Below are 23602 nucleotides of genomic sequence, written 5' to 3' on the forward strand. Positions count from 1 at the left end.
AGCCCTCCCAAGTCAGCAGCTGGCAGTTCTTTGCAGCACAGCAAGAGCTCGGGTGGCTCTTGCTGTCACTGGACTTTCCCAGGATGACAGAACCTCGATGCTTGGTTCAGCTGTCACTAAGGGTCAGCGGGGGAGCAAGTTAACAGGTCAAAAACATACAGCATTCAGCCATCCTCAGCTGCTAACAGCACCCAAAGAGGATAAGTTAAATATAGAGTCGGCTTCTCGGAGTCTAATCACAAAGACAAGAGAGGGACGTTGGAGTAAAAAGATCTGGCTCCATGACAAACAACATCACACAGCACCTCTGCCTCTTCTCACAGAGCAACAGCTGAGTGTAACATCCCTCACAGATCCCCCTCCTGTTTTTTACATTCACACACCCATCAGCTGGCTTCTCAAGGGGAAAGGGAGGGGAGTTACAAAAAAAAAAAAAAAAGATGTTCGCCTTAGTGTGAGGCAGAACTGGGCAGGCTGTGGGAGTGACAGAGGGAGGGGAGGGTAAGAGGGAAGTTACAGTGCTCTGTTATTGCTCTCTGCCATTCCCTTCATGACCTGAAGAAGAACAGAAAGAGAACTGGATCGTGTCGGTTGTGATGGATCTTGGTGACAAGCTGTAGGAGAATCTATATGTAAAAAACTTGACAAAAGGGATATAAGTGCAATTTTTTTTAAAAAAAGGATAACTCAAACCAGGGGATACAACAACATCAGGTAGGCTATCTTCTTATTTTCATTATGAAACTAAATGTTTTGAGTTTCTGCAGTAGGTCAATGAAACAATTCTGTATTAATCCCTCATTCTAAAGTGCTGGCTGGTGTCAGTTTTACAAAGCCAATAAATCTAATCAAAAGAAACTTAATCTGAGCTGTGATAGAAACTCTTCAACAACAAATGAATGATCATCTATTCACAAACCACATGATTAATTCATCGTAGTAATTATCCATTCAAGTAATATATGTATTCCAGCATTTTGAATTAATTTGCAATAATCTCCATAAGAAGACAAGTGACTGCTGGTTTTTTTATTATAACTTCTGCGTTGGTATTAAGAGAACATAGAAAAGTCATGACTGAAACATTTCTGAATGATTTGCACATGACTACATGAATAAGACCATTTAGTGCAAAGAATTTTCTGATTCACACGTGGGAGGAGAAGCCCATAACTCCACCAGAGAAAGTGCTGGTGCTTAGTTGAGTGTATGCTACATCATGTTTGGGAATGATATGCACTTGTACATGCATGCGACCTTTGCACCTCAACCCGCCCCCACAGCTGCTGACACCTCTGCAGGACCATGAAGCAAACTGAATAACAAACAGCATCTCTGAAGCTTAGACAACTGTTTTGTCACATTACAAACTGCAGTGCAGTTTTTACTGGAACTGAGACAAACCCTAAGAAAGTAATGCTTACTTGTGAAATGGAAGACAAATAATTGATGATTTTATCTGAGTTAAGAAATTTGAAAAGGTTCTGCAATTGCATTCAGCTCCCTTTACTCCGATACTCCGGAATAAAAGCAATTGCAACTTATTGCATTCAGAGTTCACCTGTGTGTAATTTAATCTCAGTGAAGGCCTCAGTCATTTGTAGGAGATCATTAGTGGATAAACAGTATCATAAAAACTTAGGAACACCGTAGATGTACAGATCAGGAGTTAATATGTGGTATTAGGGTTATATTTAAAACAATCTCCCATGCATCCAAGGTTCAGAATGTAGAACAAACGTGCAAATACTGATAATTTGAGAGAATCATACTAATAATGAAACGTGGTGGAAGCAATTTGCAGTAGGGATGCTTCTCCCAAGCAGGGACAATGAAGCTGGTCAGAATTGATGAAAGTAAACATTTAATTTGGAAAGAAAACGTGAAAATTATGCTTTAGTTTCTTTCCACCATACAATTATGTACTCCTTTGTGCTGATCCATCCTGTGAAGTTCAACTAAAACACATTGAGGTTTGTGCTTGCAAAGTCACAAAATATGGAAAAGATCAAGGGAACTGAATACTTTGAAAAGGCACTGTAAGGCCTTGACGAGCTGCAGAAGGAGGACATCTTTCATCCTGAATATTTTCGGGGGTTGTAGTGACGCCAAAACGAATTCCATTTCATCCGCATGAAGTCATCCTCGTCTCAGAAGAGATGCATGGCTCCTGGGAGTCGCAGTTTGTCAAGCAGTTACATCACCTCGTCTCAGTAAGCTGAAAAGAAAATGTCAAGTTCAGCAAGACAGGAGGCTGCAAGGGTGGCTCCCACCCTCTGCAGCTTACATGGCCGCAGAGCACTCAGTGGTATAACAAGCAATAACTCAAAACAGAGAGAGATGGTGCGGCCATATTTGCTTATTAACATTTTTGTGCTTGTCTAAGCTTTACTAGAGCAGAGTTTGTGAAGTTCAATCAGCTAAATGGATGTCTCAAAAGACAGATTTGTGAATGTTTACTGGACGCTTATCAGGCCCAGGTTGAAAATGAATCAGTCTTACTGTAAGTCAATAATGTGAACTTTGTTTGAACTGAAACCAACCTGGATTAAAGCTTGGAAGTTTGCCAGAACCTATTGATTTTAGGGCCAATAAAAGTATCACTGGCTTACCTCACAGCATTACAATACCTGTGAGTCACCTGGGCTTTTACTTGTAAGGTGGCATAGTTTAGCAGTGACATTTGCTTTGCACCATCCATTCACAGCCACAGCTCACTGTAAGCAACTTTATATCTTCTTTGCATGTACTCTTTATCACTTTCATGCTCTCAGTTTTTTTGGGGTTCTTTTTTGCCTCCTCATGCGGATATTTGGGTGCTTTGTGCTTTATGAGGGTTTGTGTTCTTCAGAGGTATAGGAGGAGGAGCTCGCTGCTGTCAGTGGTGGGGGTCCTCCCTATATTTCTGAAGGGCCTCACCAGCAGCTGTTGGCGACACATGCGCAGCTCTCGTCATATAAGAGCCTCTAGTCTTTAAATTCCAAACATACAGTTTGGACACATTTGGAGGTTTCGCAGAACAGTGGCACTCATAAATCATGCTTGCCATGGTTAAAAATAAGTTCCTGAAACTTCATAGCAACCCAAGATCTTCCCAAGACCATGTGATGTAAAGTAAAGCATTTGGTGTTGCAAATATTCTCTAAGACCCTCCAAATTTATCTATTATCTATGTCTTCTCTAAAGACAGTCTTTTAAACTGTTTGCGATCTGTAATGCTCTTCCTGAAAAACATATAGTTTCGAATGGCTATGTTCAGTGTTGCAGAATCATTCTGCAAGTGTTTGCCCCCTTGCAGATTTTTGTTTCTCTTTTTTTCATGTTAACCTTAAATAGTTAAGTTTGTCAAAGTAATGTTAACATCAGAAACCTAAGAAAATACAAAGTGCAGTTTTCAAATGATGATTCGTAAAAACACAAACATAATCCAGGTCAACATGGTTCTAAGTGGTAATGGCACCCTAAGCCAAATAAATGGTAATGTCACTCTTGGTGCTATCGTCCCATCCGCATATCATCTCACTACCATTGACTGTTAGAATGATGTTCTTTTCATGACATGCTGTGTTCGTTTTAACAGAACACACACTTTTCCACTTCTTTCTCCTCAGTAAAGAGAATGTATTCCCAAAGGTCTTAAAGATCTTTGCGATGTTTGTTTTGGCAAATGTAAAGAGGAGCATTTTTTGGGTTTTTTTTTTTTTTTTTTTTGTAATCAGTAAGGGTCTTGTTGGAACTTTTCTTGGGTGATATTTTAGCTCAGTGCCTTTCTTGTTGTTAAATCATCACCACTGGAAACTGAGCCACAAAAAGGCCTTAAAGTCCTTTAGTTGCTGCTCTGGGTCTTTTTGTGACCTCCTGGATGAGTAATTTGTAGCGTGATTTTGGCAGGTCTGGCACTTCTAGGTTCCCCACTGCTTTGTCCATTACGAATAATGGCACCCACTGTGCTTCACTGCACTCTGAATGCCTTACAAACTAGTTTATAACCATTTCTAGACAGATGGGTGTTAGTGCATGATATGTTGCTTTTTGAGATGTTTTACACCTTTATATTTCTTGCTTCCAAGGATTATTTTACAGTTTACTTGTCAATGAGACACTTCATGACTGCTTTCAAAACACACAATTTACTCATTGTGACATGAAAATATGGCTTTACAATCCTTAGACAATAACATTTAGTGTAATTCTGGTTTCATTGGGGATGTAATCTATCATAGTTAATTCCCAAATGGGCATCATATCCGAAAAAAGAAAATATGGTCCCTATTATAGGCTCTGTCTCCTTAGAAACAAAAAAACAAACAAACAAAGAAACAATGGATGAATGGTGGCTGCTTGTGTATGTCTTGTGTATGCTGTAAAATGTTCCTGCCTTTCTATCAGCACATTACAACACAGAGAACACAACATGTCATGTTTCATGTTGCTTTATTTGATCACTTAAACTTCCACCAAATGGAGAAAATTGTTTCCATATTTCTCCCATCTAGCCTTTCAGAAGCATTTTTGTTGTGCTGGCAGGAAATGAGTCAATCATGACTGACTGACTGAACTAATGGTAGTTTCACCTTTCCCAATAATGTTACACGTAATCATTCAGAAAAGAATAATAGGTCTCTAATAATTATTGCACTAAATGTTTTTTTCCCTATCCTTCACTGCTTACTATTTTATCTTATATTGATCCAGCTGGAAGCAGTGCAGCAATTTGGAAATGCTGTGAAAAAGCAATAAATAGCATAAAATAGTACAAATTGACACTTTCAAAACTTTGATTGGCTGTGGTTTGGAGATGTGGGGTGGTGGTTAACCAACTGTTAAATCATCATTCCAACCCTTCCAGACAAAATACTGTGAGGTAAGCAATAGACAAACAAAACAAAAAAAATGTTTCATTTGAAGTGAGAATTTCTGACCTCTAAAGGCACAATTAAGTTGAATTATTTCAACTCATCATTGGTTGGGATTATTGTAGAAACTAAGTTCATCATTTTTTTGTGTACTCTAAAATTATATTTTCTCTTTAATTTCAAGGTACTAATAGCAGGGAGTGTTTATGTTGTATCTTTAATACTGTGTATTATTCTGGACGTTTTTAATGTTTAATTCTAAAATATCTGAATTGTTATCAACATCACACCTGCCCAATACAGTCCCATGAGTGAAATATTCATACCCTTTCAACCTTGTCTCTTTTTTAGGCTGCAACAACAACCCTTAATATATTTTGAAAATCAAAGAGGATGATTGAGCTATATGGCAATATAGCTGATACAGCTATATTGCAGCCACATATTAATCATCTGAAAAAAGAAAGAGTATGGCACAATTCCATATTGGAGCCTGCATGAGCGATTTTAAAATTGAGTCTGAAAGAGAAATTTACATGTGCTCCTAACCTTTTCATTTATTTAAGCAACATGTTTTATTATGGGTTTACACAGGGAAACAATAATTCAAATGCTTAATTACATCTCAATATTAATGTGATTTTGACTGGCACTGTACATGAATAACACTTTAAGACCTGACATGTAGCTCAGTTTTAGAACAAATGCCTGACCCCGTGATGAGTTTGACTCATAGATAGATAAATCTTTATTGTCATTGTCACAAGAACACCAAAATTTAAATAAGTCAATAAGTTGCATTGCTGTTTCTATTTATAATTCTTCCAAAACCATGAACGTGCTAAAACAATCAAAATCTTGGATTTTAGATAATGAATGACCCAGATCTGAGGGATGAGTACAGAACATAGTTTATAAACTGGTGCTTGAGGAGGGAGTAAACAACCAGGATTTGGATTTTGAGAATAAACTTCATCAGGTGAGAAGATTATTTCTGGTGTAACCGCAATTTTCTTTTCTCACAGGCTGAGCCAGAAGAGAAAACATGAGACTTGCATGAATATTGCATTGTTAATATAAAGTCTGGAGAAATGAGATTGGTGATGCTCATGGGCATCAAAGTAAAAATGCTGATCAAAGCTGGAGCAGAAATGGCAGCATCCAACCTGAATGCTGAATGCTATTTTTACTGTTTTTATTCTCCACTGTTGGGATTTACAGCCAGCTTAGCACAGAGCCACTTTAAACCCCTAAAGTAAAATTTCAGCCGGGTACATAATCATTACCCTTCTATTGGTCAACTATTTCAAACAACAAACATAAGTCATTTTGACATTGACATTTAGAATGCGCATATATAGCATACAATCTGTTGTGAGGGAAACCCACAGTAAAACAGAAACACAAACTGGGACTTATTAACAACAAAGCCTAGAATTTAAACATAAGTCTTGCTTTGCTCATTAGGGAAATAATAACTGCTGAAGCTACAGCTTCCTCTAGTAAGCAGATCAGTGACATGAGTAAATTACTACAAGATGAAACCCACCACCAGAGCTGACATTTTGCTGCAGCATGTCATGTCAGCGTTAGTTTGAGTTATTATAGCAGTGAGCTATTAATAGAAGTCATGGTTACAGTAAGAAAAGCTGTAATGGTTTGAGTTTTCACCTTTGAGTTTCTTTGACAGTTCAGTTTAAGTAAAGTAAAAATATGCAGTTTTCCACAGTTAAATCCAGGCCCCATGAGGTTGCTGGAAGTTTTGGCAAAGCAGATGACCACCAAGCTGTAAGAACAGGCTTCATCCTTGCATGCGCTTGATTTTCAGGTGGATTGACTTGGAGTTTTCTTTCTCACCCAAAGCCAAAATTTTGATTGAAATTCCGACATGTTGGCAGATTGGTGTGTTTTTCTTGTTCTCAGTATAGAACATTTAAATGGGCCACATTGTCACGCACTCACTTGGAAATCTCATTCTTTTTCTTGTTTGATATGATTGTGGTTCGGATCCAACCAAACAACATCAACTAATAAAAATATTATTTTTATTCTTAATGTTACATTCTTTCAGCTGCTTTTCTTGTCTTTCAACACTAGAAAATTTATTTGGCTTCACCCTGACTTTTTTTTCTGCTTGTCGTCTTTAAATAGTACCCATCTGCAAGCTGAAGATGCTGCTCTGCAACATTTCAGATTTCAGTTAGAAATACAGTGATCAGAGTTTAAGGTATTTTCCAGTCTATTCTGATATAAAGGGTACTGTGGTTTCCCCCATGGGCCAACAACATGACTGTTAGGTTAACTGGTAGCTCTAAGTAACCCTTAGGTATGAGTTTGTAATTCCCCAATCATTTGCCTTGGATTTGCTCTGTTTCGTCCTGTTACTGGTAACTTGTTCAAGGTTTGGACTTTAGTGTTGGAGATGGTGAAGAATTTTCTGACTTTCAAAATCAGTTGACTTTTGATGTTTAATAGCAATTACCGTACTGTATAGTTATTTTAACTGACCTGAAACAAGATGAATTTAGTCTGATTTAATTTCAGACAGTAAATAAGAAAGGTATGCCGATTTAATCAGTGTACATAAACTTCTGGTTTCGACTGTAACTGGCACAGAATAAAGTCGTGACATGGTTATCAAATTATGCTCTAACAAGTTTAAAAGTAAACCAAAATTAGGAGCAAACAAATTATTTTAGGCAAATGTTAGCGAGCCTCCCTTTTGTAAGCCTTGGATTTTAGGCACGTGCTTTGGCGGGCCGCATATATAAAAATACTCGTATGTGACAGCTGAACTTGGGACCAACCTCATTATAGATCTGGGTTTCATTTTGAATTTATACTCAGGGCTTGATCGTAGTCTTTTGATGGATTTTAGGAACTTCTTTCAAACTAAAGTTGCATTAGTTGCTAGCTAGTCAGTTGTGGCGAGGATTTAGATACCATGAATTTGTGTTGTTGGTGGGTTGGACTGGACTCTAGAGGCTCTGCTTTATAATCTACAAAGACAACTGGGAGTTGGCATGCCAGACTGGAATGCAGGCAGTATGAGGCATAGAAATCCCTATGCTTCATGAATGCAATGACCAATCAAGACAGATCAGACTGTTGAGGGATATTGATCTCAATGATTTGTTGGACAATGAATGAGTTAAAAATGTCTTGCATGAACAGCCTGTGTGATAAACGTTCCATTTATTTGTTCTTTGAAGTTTTATTATACACAGGATTGAACATTAACTTTTACTGTTATAGCTCTCAGTTATAATCAACTCATTGCCCTGCTTGCTTTGCTGAATGAGTGACCCTGCAAAGTGAGACGGCCTGTTACAGTAGTTCTTCTGCATATTTTTGGCTTTATTCCACAAACTAAAAATAAATCATCCAGTTTCCAAGCCTGCATCAGGAATTTTGCTGCTTGTGCTCGGGCACTTTGCCCAAATGGGTGACATTACAACACACGTTTCCCCATTTGATTACACATGAGCATTTTAATACCCTGCTCTATCTGGGAATGATTCAAACTCCCTGGTATGACATAAATGCTGCTACCAACACCTTTTACGCACTGGTGTGCTACAACCTTTGAAGCGATGCAAACTAGTCTGTAGCTGAAACTGATAGTTATAGTTAGGAATATGAGACTGAAATTAATCTCAAGCTATGAGCCAAATCTTCTTGAAGGCACTGTGAACCTACTAACCTTCCAGGACTGACATAAAGACAGTAATTGAGGAGTTAGGGTGTACGTTTCCCTCTTTTTTACAGTTTGAAGTAAAGGACATAAGCAATGTTGCAAAGCATCCTTTCAAGTCTTGTGCATGGGTTACACTTACTGAGAAGAGGTGAAATTAGAAGAATTGTGCTTCAAGCATCATTAAACTTCACTGCTTTCTTAACTTCCTTGACCACTTTCACACAGAAAGATAATCATTTCCCTTGATTAACTAAAAAGTAGTGGAAAAACTCCCCTTTAATCTCTTTGAGATTGTAAGTAAGGAGTCTACTTCCTCTTCAGTTTATTCTCATAGTTTTTAGAATGCTTTAAAGTTTGCCTGACATTTCAACCAGTGGAAGAGGCTGGCCAAAATGTTATGCATGGTCTTTTGGGAAAATTCCTGACTTTACATAAACTTGTTGAAATTTTGATGGCAAAGGCAGGGTGCTGTGGTGGACTAGCAATTATCAGTAGGTGCCAAATGTAAAATTACTTTTAAAGAGTGAGCACATGTTCTTGTCATTCAAATATGCTCACTTTAAGGGGCAGCTGAGGATCCTTGAAGTGAGATGTAGTAAATAATTATAAACAGTTAATATGTCTCCTGAATGAGCTGTTGTAAGTAATTATTAACATTTAATATCTCACCTGAGTGGATATGTTTCCCCTTGTCTTTATTTAATATAAATAGAGATAAGCTGGTCCCACTGGTTGAAGCTGATAGCTATTCAGGAACAAGGCCAAACTAGACTTATATTAACTTAAAAACAACTTCAATCTCATAATGTCACAGAGATTTACACAAATGTTATTTTAGAAATCTTTAAACTGTAACCATATTTGAATTAGATGGTTATTTACATAGAAGCAGATGATTATATACACATAAAATAAAGGTAGACAGCAGCCACCAATTATCTTGTTTTGTGAACTTGTACTGAGAACCATAGCATTGCAAATGTTTCTGGATATAGTAGCTGTCTAATACAAAACTAAGTCAGGTTATCTGTATTTATAATACATAATGTAAGTTATCTATTACAGGTAAAATATTAACCACTTTTAACAACATTTCTTGACAAGAATTCTGAGCTAACACTTTAAGTCCATATTTGAGGATGTTTTCCTTTACACTCTTTGCAGTGGGAGGTTACTTGCCCCTTCCAAAATTTAGGGTGGTATTTCATCAAATTTGGATGCCAAGGAATTCAGCTGTTGAAGTAGATTTATATAAGATTTTAAAACTGACAGAATATAAAAGGCATATCTACAGTAGAAACCAGAGGTTTACATACACTAAATAAAAAGACACAAAAACAATTTTTCTACTAAGTGATGTGAAATTAGAATACACTTTTCCCTTTTAAATCAATTAAGATTAGATATTTTATTTCTATTTGTTAAATGCAGAGCATTGAAAGAGAGATTTTCTGTAGCAAATTTTGCAACTTTGCTCAAAGCCAAAAATTTAAATACACTAATATCACTCAATTCCACTCTTTTAATGTCATATCTTTGGAAGCTTCTGATAGGTTTATGGATAACATCTGAGTTAATTAAAGACACACCTTTGGATGTAATTTAGGCATACCTGAAACACACTGTGTCCTTAACATCATGTGAAAGTCAATTGAAATCATTAATTGGGTTCATTCTTGGGTGCAATGTTCAGTGGCCTCAAGTTGCCTCGTTCAGTTGTACAAACAATTATATGCAGGTGCAAACAAGATGGCAATGTCCAGTCATCTTCAGGAAGGAAACAGATTCTGTATCCAAGAGATGAACATGCTTTGGTCCAAAGTGTGCATATTTAACCAAGAACAAAAGCAAAGAAGCTGGTGAAGATGCTGGCTGAAGCAGGGTGGAAGGAACCCCAAAAGTTTTGGCCTAAGTCATACAATTTAAGGATAATGGTACCAAATACTAATGAAGCATATTTAAGTTTTTGACTATGAAGAAAGAAATAAAAATTCCCTTTAAAATTTCTCATTATTCTGGCATTTAGCAAATGGAAAAAACTTTAGTACTGCTAACTGACCTAAACTGGCAAAAGTTTTTTTTTCTGATTTCAGGTCAGACAGCATGAAAAACAAAATAACTACTCAATTAAAGTGAAAGGGCTAACTTGAACGAGAGTCAATAGTATGGGAGTCAGGGGGAAAAGCGTTCCAGAGTTGGGGAGCAGAGTAAGAAAAGGTTCTTTTCCTCATGGTGCTGAGGCAGACAAGAGGCACACTGAAGTGGAAATGGTGTAGGGAAGTGTCTGGTTTCAACAGTAGCAAAACACCAACCGGCTGTGAACTGAGACAAGAGACTAGGTAAATTTATTTATCATGTTACTTGATTTACTCTCAAAATTCAGACAAAAAGTTTTCCTGTCAGCAAATAGGACTCATGAGCATCACAGAATCACTTCCAGATTAAAAACACCCAACATGAGAAACACAAACCTTGTGAGCTGATTTGATGCATGAAGAAAACAGTTACACACTGACTGGACACCAACAACACACAAACAAATCTTTATTCCAGAGATAGAACAAAGATTCTATCTGATATTTACATTATGTTTGCATCTAAGTAAATGTGTTTGTCATTAGATTAAAAGTAGGTCAACCAGACTGCAAATAGGGCGTTTTTGTGAGGAAGTTAATTAAGGCCAAAGTCATAAAGCTCTCTGTAAATTGTGACAATGCAATAAAATGAGGACAACTGACTCAGATTTACCTTTTCACATTTTATAATGTTCAGAGGTAGGTAGAAAGTAGCTACACTTACTGAATTATATCTACTTTAATTAAAAAAATGCATGTTACTTCAAGGAACAGTTTGTTGGCACCCAACCTTTTCTTCTGTTTATGTTATAATAGTTTTTGTTGTTGTTGTACACAATTTTCTGTATAAATTCTGTGTGCATACAATATATATTCATCCTCATTTACATTGATTATTCTAAAATAAAATCCAGTGCAACCATCTGACCTAATTAGTAAAGAGAGCCTAATTTTGTGTTGCAGTATAAATGCAGCCATTGTGCAAGGGTTTTCTGGGTTTGCTAGAAAACCTTAGTGATCAAATTAGAGACAGACCTACACCAAAGGATACTGTGGTGAGGTCAGAGGGATGGCTTATAAAATAAGATCCTAATCCTGGGCTATCTCACAGAGATCCGTTTAGTCCGTCTTCTGAAAACAGAAAGAGTAAGGGAAAACTTTGAACCTACCAAGATATGGCCATATATCTAAATTGATAGGGCAGCATTAACCAAGTAAGTAGCTAAGAGAACTCAGAATAAGCTGCAGAGATTCACACTCTACAAAGGTTTATGTTTGTAGACTGTGGTAAGAAGAAAGTTACTGCTGAAAGAAAGCCGCGAGAAATCTTGGTAATGGTTGTGAAAGTAAAATGAAACCCAAATAAAACCTTCTGGCCTAAACTAAAATACTACTTGGTAGAAGACTGACACGTTATTCTCATGGTGAAACAGGGCAAAGGCGTCATCATGTAATAGAATTTATTTTCTTTAGAATTAACAGAGAACATTAAAGTTTATGTTTAAACATAACTAAATGTGAAAACTTTAAGGTAATGTGTTTATATGAAATGATCTGAAGTCAAAAAAACAAAATACAAAAAGCATGAAAAGGAAAGAAAGTTTTAGAAACAAATAAATATGTGGGAATAATAAGGTAAATATGTTCTTTCAACAAAATTTCCTCTTCTTCTTCTATGATCAATCCAGGGAAGATGAGGTCCAAAAGCAATGGGGTGGAAAGCCAAAACGATGGAGTCCTTGGTGTTCCACCAGGTGATCATGACATCAATGAGGAAAAGGACGTCGGTCTGCCTGTGAAGACCCTGAAGGCCAAAGTTCAGCAGAAGGAAGGTGAGGACGAGGTTGAAGTGATCTCTGATAAAGAGAAGCTGCTGTTGGATTCCACAGAGACTGGAGACAAAACAGGAATCATCACAGATCTGTCCAAACAGGATCTGCTGAAACTGCTGGGAATCATGGAGGGTGAAGTTCAGGTAGGACATCTCTTTGTTTTTCTCATTGTGTATCTGAGCTGGAGTGCAATCTGAGAACTTTACAAAGCTGGCAGCAAACAATATACCTGGAAATGTCACTGTAGTTGAAAGCATTCATTTTAGATGATTGCACTCCAATTTTAGCACAATAGCTCTATCTTGTGGTTGAAAATGGCAGTTTAAAATGCCTATAAAGAAACCACAGATAAAAGGTATGCTCTTGAAAATATGCCCTGTTTCAGACTTATTTTGAGAAAAAATGCAAGTGTTTAAATGTATTTCATTGCATAGATTGAAATGAAAGATAATATTATGTCTGTATCTATTTGTTTTCAGGCCAGGGAAGATGTAATCTGCATGCTAAAATCCCAACAAACTAGTCCAGAAACCCTTGAGTCACAGTACGGATGTGCCGTACCTTCCTCAGCTCTCAAAGCACTACAGAGGGACAGCTTCATCACCGGCACAAAGCCGGATAATCATAGTGTCTACCAAAAGCCAATGGTTGAGGTTGGAATGATTCCTTTATATTTCATTAAACCTGTATTTTGCATTTCTCACTCTTCTAAAACTCTGCTGAAAAAGAACCTGACAAAACTTTTTGATTTAAGAGTAAATTTAAACAAATATCAGTTTTCTCCTGATTTAAAACTAATAACTGTTCTCTCATGTCCTGCTTTGTGTTCATGTCTCAGCTGAAACGTCTGCAGGAGAAGCACAAGGACACATACCGGCGGATGCTGGGTCAACTGCTGCTGGCTGAAAAATGTCACCGCCGCACCGTCCATGAGCTCGAAATCGAGAAACACAAACATGTTGACTACATGAACAAGAGCGATGACTTCACAAACCTCCTGGAGCAGGAAAGAGAAAGGTGGGGGGCAGAGGGGAAACAACTGCGTACTATGACTGAGACAGCTGAGGTCGACATTGGATGGTTTAAACGAAATGAAAAGCTTCATTGAATTTATTTTTAAAAAGTCATTGTATTTTATCAGAAGTTTAATCTGATGGACCATCACAAAGTAGTGCAGTAGAAGGATAACAAACATGGTTTTTGCATATTTCAAAACAAAATTGAAGAAATGTGACATGCATATGCATTTCAGCCCTCCTTTCTGCGACCCTCAAAAAAGTCTCTAAATCAAAACCAAATGAATTCTTCAAGGCTTCACCCATGTCTAATTCAATCTCTATATAATTGCAGCTGTTCTGTGATTGACTCAGACAGGTCAGGTCACGGATAAAGTTGAAGTGAATTTCAAATCAAAGGTTGGTTAAAAAAACAAAACAACAACAGTATTCCTAGGTCTGAAAAATTGAGAGTGCAATGCCTCATTTACATTCTAAAAATAAGTTTGGCACAACTGATATGGTCATACACCTCAACTGACCAGAACATCTGAGAAAGTGTGAAAGATGTCTTCGCCAAGCTGAAATGTGTGGCTTCAGAGAGGATGAGATTACTCATCCTCAGAAAGGATGAGTAATCCTCTCTGAGGATTACTCATCTTCTTAACAAAGAAGATGAGAAAGTGGATGCAGGGAGAAGATGAACAGATAAGAGAATTAATAAAAGGTGACATCCTTACCAAGTTCAGGACCAGGCCTCCTGGAAAGGGTCGAAATTGATGAGGAGTTGACTGGGGAAAGAACTTGCAAATAAGGGTGTTTTATCACATTCATATTAAGGTTTAACTGAGCTCAAACTAACTATTTGATAGTCTACTTGTGAACTGAAGCCCTTCTAATTAAAACAACTTGAAGACGAAAGCTCGGTTTTGTTGTTTAAAATCTCAATCAGAGACTATTGTTTACTTTCCCACTTTGAGAGATGGAGACATTGTAACTATGTTTAGAGGTTAATAAGAGTTTTGCTATGCAGCCATTGTTACAACTAGGTTGCTTATAGATAGAATTCAGATGTAGGCATGAGAGAAGTGAAAGAATAATAGTCAAATAATCCATTTGTAGCACTTTGGACAATCTCTTGTTTGAGAAAGGGGAAAATATAGACAGAAGCTAAGCAGTTCCCATTTCAGGCAAAATTAATCCTGCAATAAATGATATTGAGGAAATTTTTCGTGATGCTTGACACACACGTGTGGATAATGTCAACACTTTATCACATAAAGATAGAAATGGATCAGGAGCCAAAACTCATAGAAAAAAAAGTTATTGGAAAGCTGGAAATGCAGAATGAGAACACAGGACTAGTGATAAAAAAAATAAATAAAAGTTTACAGTTATTTAAATATACTGGAAAAGTGTAATTCATAAAGTATACAAATCTGTACCTAATTGACATTCTTTCAGTTTAAGTTGAATTGAAATCCGAAGTTACCCACATATTTTACAAATAAAGAGAAAGAATGATTAGAAATAAAGATACACAACTTTATCTTTAGGTATAGCAGTGTTATGTGCATGTAAATTAGAAAATAATCCTTGACATTATAGGTGGGGCTATGGGAACTAGGCACAGCAGCAAGTTCCTGATAAAATGTGTTATATTATAATAGCAAGCAAAAACTTTGCAATCTATCTAGGTTGAGACTGTTTTGTTGACGAAAATGTTGCTAAAGGAAAATAGTTTCCAAAGACCAGAATAGGTTTCTGAAATTCTTACTGTTGGCCAACAGGGGGTGACATTCATACGGAGAAACTGTAAAATACAATACTTTAAACGTACCTGTCATGTAGATACAATAATTGTTAAATTCAGCATTCCAAACTGGCTGACTCATATGTTTTTATACTGTTGTTCAAGTATCAAAGCGATTTTGGATAAAATGGTCTCATTCTTACTGAGATTGGTTTCTGTTATTCTCAAAGTGAAGAGGCTGGAGAAATAGAATTGATTAGTCCCGAGTTACAGTCTCCTCTACTATTGCTTTGCTTGTTGTATTAACTGGACTATAGCTGTTTTCTATTATTAACTATAGTTTCAATGAAGCAGACCAAGAATTTCTCAGTAATAGATAAATTAATCCAGTAAAATTATATATCAATCTGTAATTATTTCAATTGTTTAAGGATTATAATTAAATATTTCAGTTTTTAATCAATAAACTGTAATTAGTCATTTTATGTTTTCAATTTATGTTTTTATGTGAAATATCAGAATTGTCCATCCAGATTTGCCCTGTTTGACTGATATTAAAAGTCTTTCCTATGTTCTCTATAGCTTAAGCATCAAAAGCTCAAAAGTCAAAGTCAAAATTCTCTTCAATTCAGTTTTGAGAAAAAATCCCAAAGTGCAGTCCCAAACCTCAATGTTGTTCATATCTGAGCCTATGTCAAAAGATGGGCTTGAAAAACAGATTCAGTAGGTTTGAGACAAGAACATGTTTCAATCATTTATTTCTGTTTTGACATTTTGCTCTCAAGAGAACATCATGGTCTCACACTTGTCAACATATTCCTCACCAGAAATCTGAAAGTGAAGAAAGAAGGTTAGTGGTTTTGTGCCAAGCATCTGGAGGAATGAAGTGATTGGGCATAGAGGGAGCTGTTTCTGGGAAGCCATTAATGCCTTTTCAGACAACAGAGCAATTTATGTGTCAGGAAGTGAACATCTTTAAGGTGGAATGTATGTGGGTTGACAGAAGAGACAGCTACAACTGAAGGGAGTTTAAGGGTCAAGCAAATGAAATAAAACATTTCCTAACCTCCTCATAATCCTTAAACAAAAAATTGTTCAAATTCCAAGAGTCCGCTTCAGTATAGTACGCTACTCCTCATATCCAAAGTTTTCCTTTTGGACAAAGTCATTATGACTACGGTATTAAACTTTTTGGGGGGGCTGGGAGAGAAGTAAACAGTTCCTCTGAGCAAATTCCCCAGGGAACATGAGATGAAATGATGTTTCGTGATTTAAAAGAATGTTTTTCAATGCATGCCAGCATCACACCTGTGTTTGCTGTTTGTGTCACGCACACAGTTGTCTAAGATTTTCCATCTATCCATCCTTCCATCCATCCATTTTCTGTTCACCCTTGTCCCGACGCGAAGGGTATACCCTTCGCGTCAATATGTGACGCATGGTCAGACGGCGTCCCAACTCGTCAATATATGACGAGTCGGGTGTGAGAATGTGTTGATAGCAGGTAATTCTTTCATAGCAACAGTAAACTACAGTTCTTTTAATGACCTGACCATTAGTCTCAGATAGCACTGACATCATTGCTTCAGCCTCTTCCAGCACACTAAATTTAGACTGATGATTCCTTAAATTTAAAACCCATCTCACCATGTAAGTATGAATTTTATGAGCTACACAGACCTACATGGCAACTTGCACAGTGGCCAGGGATGGTAATTCTAACTGGAAACAAAAGCTTCAACTTATTTTGCCTAGTGATAAAGTGCAAGTGGAAAGAAAAGGATAAATGGCTTTTAAAATATAAAAAAAAAAATTGTTAATGTTAATTTGTAATAACTTATTTTTGCTCTCTTTACAAATATAAGGCATTTTCAGCTTTACTTTTTATAGAGACTAAAAATGTATCCATTCTTTGCAAAATACCTCAGGCTCAATTTGACTGAATCTCAAATAAAAGTTTCAGGTGGATTTATTTCTGGACTTTGACTAGGTCATTCTAACACATAAATATACTTTGAGCTAAACCATTCCATTGTAGTAGTGAGATGAAAGTGCTTTCCATTTCCATCAAGAAGTGAAACATCCATCTCCTTTTCCAGACTTCCAAGTTGTCTTCCAGGATTGCCCTATATCTAGCTTTCCTATCCCTGATAAAAAAAAACAGAAAAAAAAGAAAAAAAGAAGCAATTCCTATACCCTGACACTGCCACCTCCACGTCCTACTGTGGGAATGTTGTGTTCAGGGTGATGTGCAGTGTTAGTTTTTCCACCACATTTTTGCTAAATGGCTTGTGGTGAACTGAATACGTTAAGGCTTTCTTTCAATAATGATTCTATTCATGGTACTTTTACGTAAGACACAAGTTACTGGAGGGCAGAGCTGATAGTTAAACCCAGTGACAGATGATGCCACCTGAACTGTGGATTTCTGTAACTCCTCCAATGTTACCTTGGGCCTCTTGACTGCTTTTCTGAATTTTGATCTCCTTACTCAACTTATTAGATTAGGTGGACAGTCACGTCTTAGTAGGTGTGCTGCACTCCTTCTGGTTTTTTTTTTTTCAAATGATAAATTGAACATTACTCGTTGAAATATTCAAAGCTTGGGATATTGTTTCGCAATCTAACTATGATTTAACTTCTCAACAACTTTCTCCCTGACCTGTCTACTGTATTCCTTGGTTTTCACATTGCTTTTTTCCCACCAATTTTCTCTAACAAACATCAGAGGCCAAAAGCCATTCTTATACAGAAATTAAATGCTGATTTATAAATCAGTATTAAGGGGCCTTATACACAGCACTCGTTGGATTTTTATTTTTGAACCATTTCTGAAAACCTTGTCTCATTTTCTTTCCTCTTTGCAATTATGCACCATTTAAGTATGTCTATTAAATAAAATCTCAGTTAGATTTATTGATGTTTGAGGTCATAATGTGACAAAATGTTGACATGTTTAAGGGGTATGAACAAAAGCACTATTAAGGATAAAAATGCACTTCAAAGTTCAGTTTAGTTTTGAGTTGCATTTATTCACAAAGATGCAACTCAAGATGAATATTACGACCAGAAATAAATCTGCCTGGCAACAGTCTAAGCATTGTGTTACCTAAGGTGATTGGTTGTACTTTTCTAGTTTGTTCCTCACCTCAAGGGAAGCATTCAGCTTATCTGGTTTCCTCATCACATACACTTTGCAAGGAAAGCTATTGAATTTTCCCCTGAAGTAGAGCTAGTGCACACATTCTCTTCTTCCTCCTGTGCTACTCTATCAAACAATCTCCTAACATTTTTCTACACTGAGATGCTACTTGAGTTCACCAAACATGGACAAAATGATGATGCTATTAGTCTGTTTAATGGTGTAACTTTCTGAATTGGCCTCATAATTGCAGAATTTTTGGAAAACATGCAAAACTGAGGGGAGTTTTGTTGAACACTTCCTATGAAGCAAACAGTAGATCCACCCCCTGTACCGTGTTCATTGCAGAGCAGCACACGCTGTCACACACATCGCTATCTATAGATGTGGTTACACCCCTCACTACAGGTTCTACAGAGGAGCTTAGCTGTAGTTTTTTTTCTTTTTATACTGCTGAGAACATTATTGGAATGTCACAGTAACAAAATCAGCAGGAAATGGTGGCATTTTTTTTAGCACTATGATAACGATGGTTGCAAACAAACTTTTTTTTTTTTTTTGCTTGCAGAGCATCTTTAGTTGGTAAGTTCTGAATGGGTGCTGAAGTGCTGGCACAAGTTAGGTTTAACTTTCAGTGTTTGCTAAAGATACCTCGTCTTCCTTGTTGCGTTATTGCCTGTTCTAATTTGGTTCATTTTGCAATGCAAAAACTGTTCACTTTGAATAATGTATTAGAATCTCCCTGGAAGTGGAGATGCAACTGCTTTGCATGCATTTTGTTGGAGCTAGCCCGGTATGAAAGCTGGGCATGAGCAGCATAGAAAGAAGCTGAGAGAAAAGACCACAGCTTGGTGAGGGGGCTGTTAGCAGAACTTACACTCACAGTTTGTGTTCAGAGTGTCTATCCCATCAGCAGGAGGTAAGCAGCACTAAGGAATGGGGGCAGTAGAGCAGATTTGTTTATTCTCAAACTTTCATGTTGAAATCCTATCTTTAGAAATAATTTGTCTTAATGGTAGATTCACTTGATTTGAGTTGTACCTTATTAGACATTTCCAGGGTGTATGCTGCATTACAAATAAAATGTTATATGCAGACATATTGAAACATGTTATAGTCACAGATGACAAAAAGTTACCTTTGTATATATGTAGCATTAAAAGTTATTAAAATATCAAAATTGTTGTTTTTTTCTCTGGTAGACTGAAGAGGTTGCTTGAGAACGAAAAAGCCTATCAAGCAAGGAAGGAGAAGGAGCACTCCAAGCGTCTGGCCAAAGTGCGAGAGGAGCTGGTGAAGCTAAAGTCCTTTGCATTGATGTTGGTCAATGAACGGCAACAGCACCTTGAGCAAATGGACCAACAGAACCAGCGGGTTCAAGAGATCAGCCTGCAGCTCCAGCAGCGGGACCATGCCCTTAATGAAGCCAAAGAGAGTGCTCAGGAGGATGGTCATAGAGTGCAAAGCCTAGAGGCTGAGCTAAAAGAGAAGTCTTGTAGGATCACCCAACAACATGAAGAGATGAGTGCCAAGCTGTCCAGTCAGGAGCTCCACAGTCGTCAGCTTAATGTCAAAGTTTTGGAGCTTACACACAAAGTGGAGGAGCTAGAGGAAAGCAACAAGACCTTGAGAAAATCTGATGAGGACATGCAAGAGCTAAGGGAGAGCATCAGCAAAGGGGAGTATGGCAGCTCTAACCTGATTGTTGAGTTGGAAAATCTGCGAAAGAGAGTGCATGAGATGGAAGGAAAGGATGAAGAGATAACAAAAACAGAGAATCAATGTAAAGAGCTAAGAAAGAGACTAGAAGAGGAGAATAGTAAGAGCAAAGACCTAAGGTTGGAAGTAGAGAGGCTTCAAAACAGAATGATGGATTTGGAAAAACTGGAGGAAGCATTCAATGTTAGCAAAGCTGAGTGTGCACAGATACAAACTGCTTTAGAAAGAGAGAAAGACCTGACCAAAGAGCTTTCAGATGAGGTTGTAGCTCTCAAAATTCGAATGAAGGAGCTTGAGTCATCAGAACTCAAATTGGAAAAGTGTGAACTAACACTTAAGGATGACCTGCGGAAGCTTAAATCCCTGACAGCTGCACTAATGGATGAACGAAAGACGTTAGTGGAAAAAGTAAAATCAGAGGAAAAGAAAAGAGAGGATTTGAGCAAGGTTGTTAAACTTGAGCAGGGTCGGGTGATGGAGGTGACTGAAAAACTGATAGAAGAGAGCAAAAGGTTTCTAAAATTAAAATCTGAGATGGAATCCAAAGTTGAAACTTTAACTAAAGAGAAAGGGGAGCTCAGTACTAAGCTAGCTTGCCAAACTGATCAAACTGAGGATCTTACTTTCAAGATAACCCAAATGAAAAGGAGGCTAGACATGCTTGAACAAGAAGAAAAGCTTTCTTCGAGGAATTCAGTTATGTGTGATCTAGGAAAAATCCCTGATCCTGAAGGGAAAGAGAACAACAAAGTTAAAGAATTAACATTTGAAATAGAGAGTTTAAAAAATCGTCTGAAACAACTGGAAGTAGTCGAGGGAGACTTGATCAAGACAGAGGACCAGTATGATATTTTAGAGAAGAGGTTCATGACTGAACAAGAAAAAGCAAATTATCTTTCCCAGCAAGTGGAAGAAATGAAGAATCAGATTGCACGAAACAAAGCTATTGAAAAGGGGGAAGAAGAAAGCAGAGAAGAAGACCTCCGACAGAGATGCAAAAGAGAGGAGGTCAAAACTAGAGAACTACAAGCTGATGTGATAGCTCTCAAGGAGAAGATCCATGAACTGATGCACAAAGAAGACCAGCTATCTCAGTTACAAGTGGACTTCTCTGTATTACAACAAAGATTCTTAGAAGAGGAAGAGAAGGCCAAGAACATGGGCATGGAGGTTTTTCATCTCACCAAAGAACTAGAGTTAACTAAGCGCCAAAGCCGGGCACTTCGACCCAGCTTAAATGGAAGGAGAATAGTGGATGTGGCTATCACATCTACTGCAGTGCAGACAGAGCCATCACCTATTGAATCAGGAGAGGAAGATACACCAGCTGTGTTTATCAGAAAGTCTGTTCAAGAAGAGAATCACGTGATGAATAACATCCGACAGAAATGTCTGAAGAAGCCTGAAAAAGGTAATACGGTTGAGCGATGCTCTTCATCTAGTGGTGATTTTAGTATTAAAAAATCCTGGATTCCTTGGATGAGGAAAAAGGACAACACTCCTCAAGAGCCCAACGTGGAAAAGCCTCTCATTATCAATGGAGAATCAGTTTCTTCTAAATTGACCATGCCTCAAAACCAAGGGCAACCTTTACACATTCGGGTAACACCCGATCACCACAACAATACTGCCACACTGGAAATCAGCAGTCCAACCGCTGATCAAATTTTTCCAAATACAGCTCCCCTTAGCCCTAACCCATCTCAATCAAAATCCAGAATTACTATCATTCCCACCTACTCTGTGCCAACCACTCGGAGAAAGACTCCTACTGGATCTCAAGGCCCTGCAAGAGCCAAGTCCCCAGTCACAATCACAACCATATCTAGGGCCAAATCTCCAGAAACTATCCGGAACTCTTCTTCTACCTCAGTAAGGCCCCTTTCCCCAGTTTCGGTTATGACAGTGAGCACTGCTGTAGTGCCTGATACATCTGCCTCCCCAGAACCCCAGGAGATGACCATGGGCCGGGCCGTGTTCAAGGTTACCCCTGAGAAGCAGATGGTCCCAATTCCTATCAGAAAGGGCCACAACAATGCAAACATCATCACCTCTACAGATGAAAACAAGATTCATATTCATCTAGGTAACAGTATCTCCCCAAAGATGGTCGTCAGACCAGTAGCTAATGTAGCAGAAAGCAAAGAACTGACCTTGTCAACAGGGACAGTTTTGCGTTCACCTCGCCAGATCACCACAACTGCTACCAGGAATGTGCAGAGTAAAGTGACAAGCAGCATTACAATATCCAATGTGACATCCACGACTTCAAGATCCATCCAAAGCACGGTATGTTTAAGTTTAAGATAGATGTTTTTAGCATTTAGTAGCTAAATTTTTTCATACTTTAAATGTTGTGACTTTGTTTATTTTGTGGTTCTAAAAAAAAAACAAAAAACAAAACAATTCTTTTGTGCTTGAATATTTATAGTCTTTCTTTACACTTTATTACCTGATCATTTCTAACCTTTCCAAACAGATTGGCCATGATGTCCAGTCACCTCGCACAGGACTTACCCGTATACCAATGTCCAAGAGCCTCAAGACAGGAAAAACTGCACTGGGATCCGCAGGAATCTCAAGTGGACTGAAAGTTGAGACTCGGACAGAAAGTCAGTCCATGAGGGTTGAAGTAAAAAAATCTGCTGTGAATAGCAATGCATCACACAATGGAGGGAAATTGTGAAAATGCAAATTGTACGGTCTATGGTGATAAGACACTCAGATAAAAATCTGTAATTTTCCAACAAAAAACACATGTAAAAACTGCAAAACGGAGCAAAAAGTATGGTTTTATATTTCTTAACTGTTTTTTTTTACTTATCTCTCATCAATTACTGTCTTTTAGATGTGAAAGACTTTATATGGAAATAAATGGTATATCTGTGAGTGCTACATAACTAGGTTATTTTGCTGTTACTGGTTGTCACAAATGTTTTTTTTTTAAATATATGTTTTGTAAGATCACATTATAGAAACTATACATTGTTTTTGGTAAATTAAGTTTTTAAGAGTGTTTTGGCTTATAATTTTGAGTTTATAATTTTCTTGCTGTAAAGATATTTTTACAAAAGCATTTTTAATAAATATTATGCAAGAGAACTGTGTAATATTATCATCACTACTATTATTACAAATATCAAATTATAATCACAGACAAATTTTAAATAAAAAAGGCAATGGCAGCTGTCGATTTATCAAGTAGAATCCTCCTTATAGTTGGCAATTTAAAAAAACACCAAGGCAATAAAACTGTCGCTCAGCATCATTTCCATATTTGTGAAGCAAGTGGCGCGGTGCGGGTAGCCCAAAATTTGGATTTGCAATGAAATCTAGTAAAACTGCTGAAAATAAGCTGCGAGCTACAACAGGTGATGTCACGTACGTTACGGCTCTTCATCGCGTTTTTTTTGTTTTCTTTTTTGATATCTAGATAATTTTTAGATCATTAGTAAGAATCGGTTATAATTTCAGTTTTCATGAACCTCTTCCAGATAAATAAATTTTTAAAAAATACTCATATTTCCCCGCTC

General features: G+C 37.4%; 1 protein-coding gene across 1 annotated transcript; it reads left to right on the forward strand.

Moving 5' to 3' along the window:
• The first annotated feature begins 538 nt into the window (after window positions 1-538).
• LOC122846502 (filamin-A-interacting protein 1-like) lies at window positions 539-23425 on the forward strand. The gene is made up of 6 exons (XM_044143514.1): window positions 539-714; window positions 12317-12603; window positions 12940-13113; window positions 13299-13477; window positions 19553-22358; window positions 22549-23425. The coding sequence occupies exons 2-6, from the start codon at window positions 12322-12324 to the stop codon at window positions 22753-22755; spliced, it is 3648 nt and encodes a 1215-aa protein (XP_043999449.1). The 5' UTR covers window positions 539-714; window positions 12317-12321; the 3' UTR covers window positions 22756-23425.
• The last annotated feature ends 177 nt before the right edge of the window (window positions 23426-23602 follow it).

This window comes from Gambusia affinis, linkage group LG16, assembly GCF_019740435.1.
Source record: "Gambusia affinis linkage group LG16, SWU_Gaff_1.0, whole genome shotgun sequence".
Lineage (NCBI taxonomy): Eukaryota > Metazoa > Chordata > Actinopteri > Cyprinodontiformes > Poeciliidae > Gambusia > Gambusia affinis.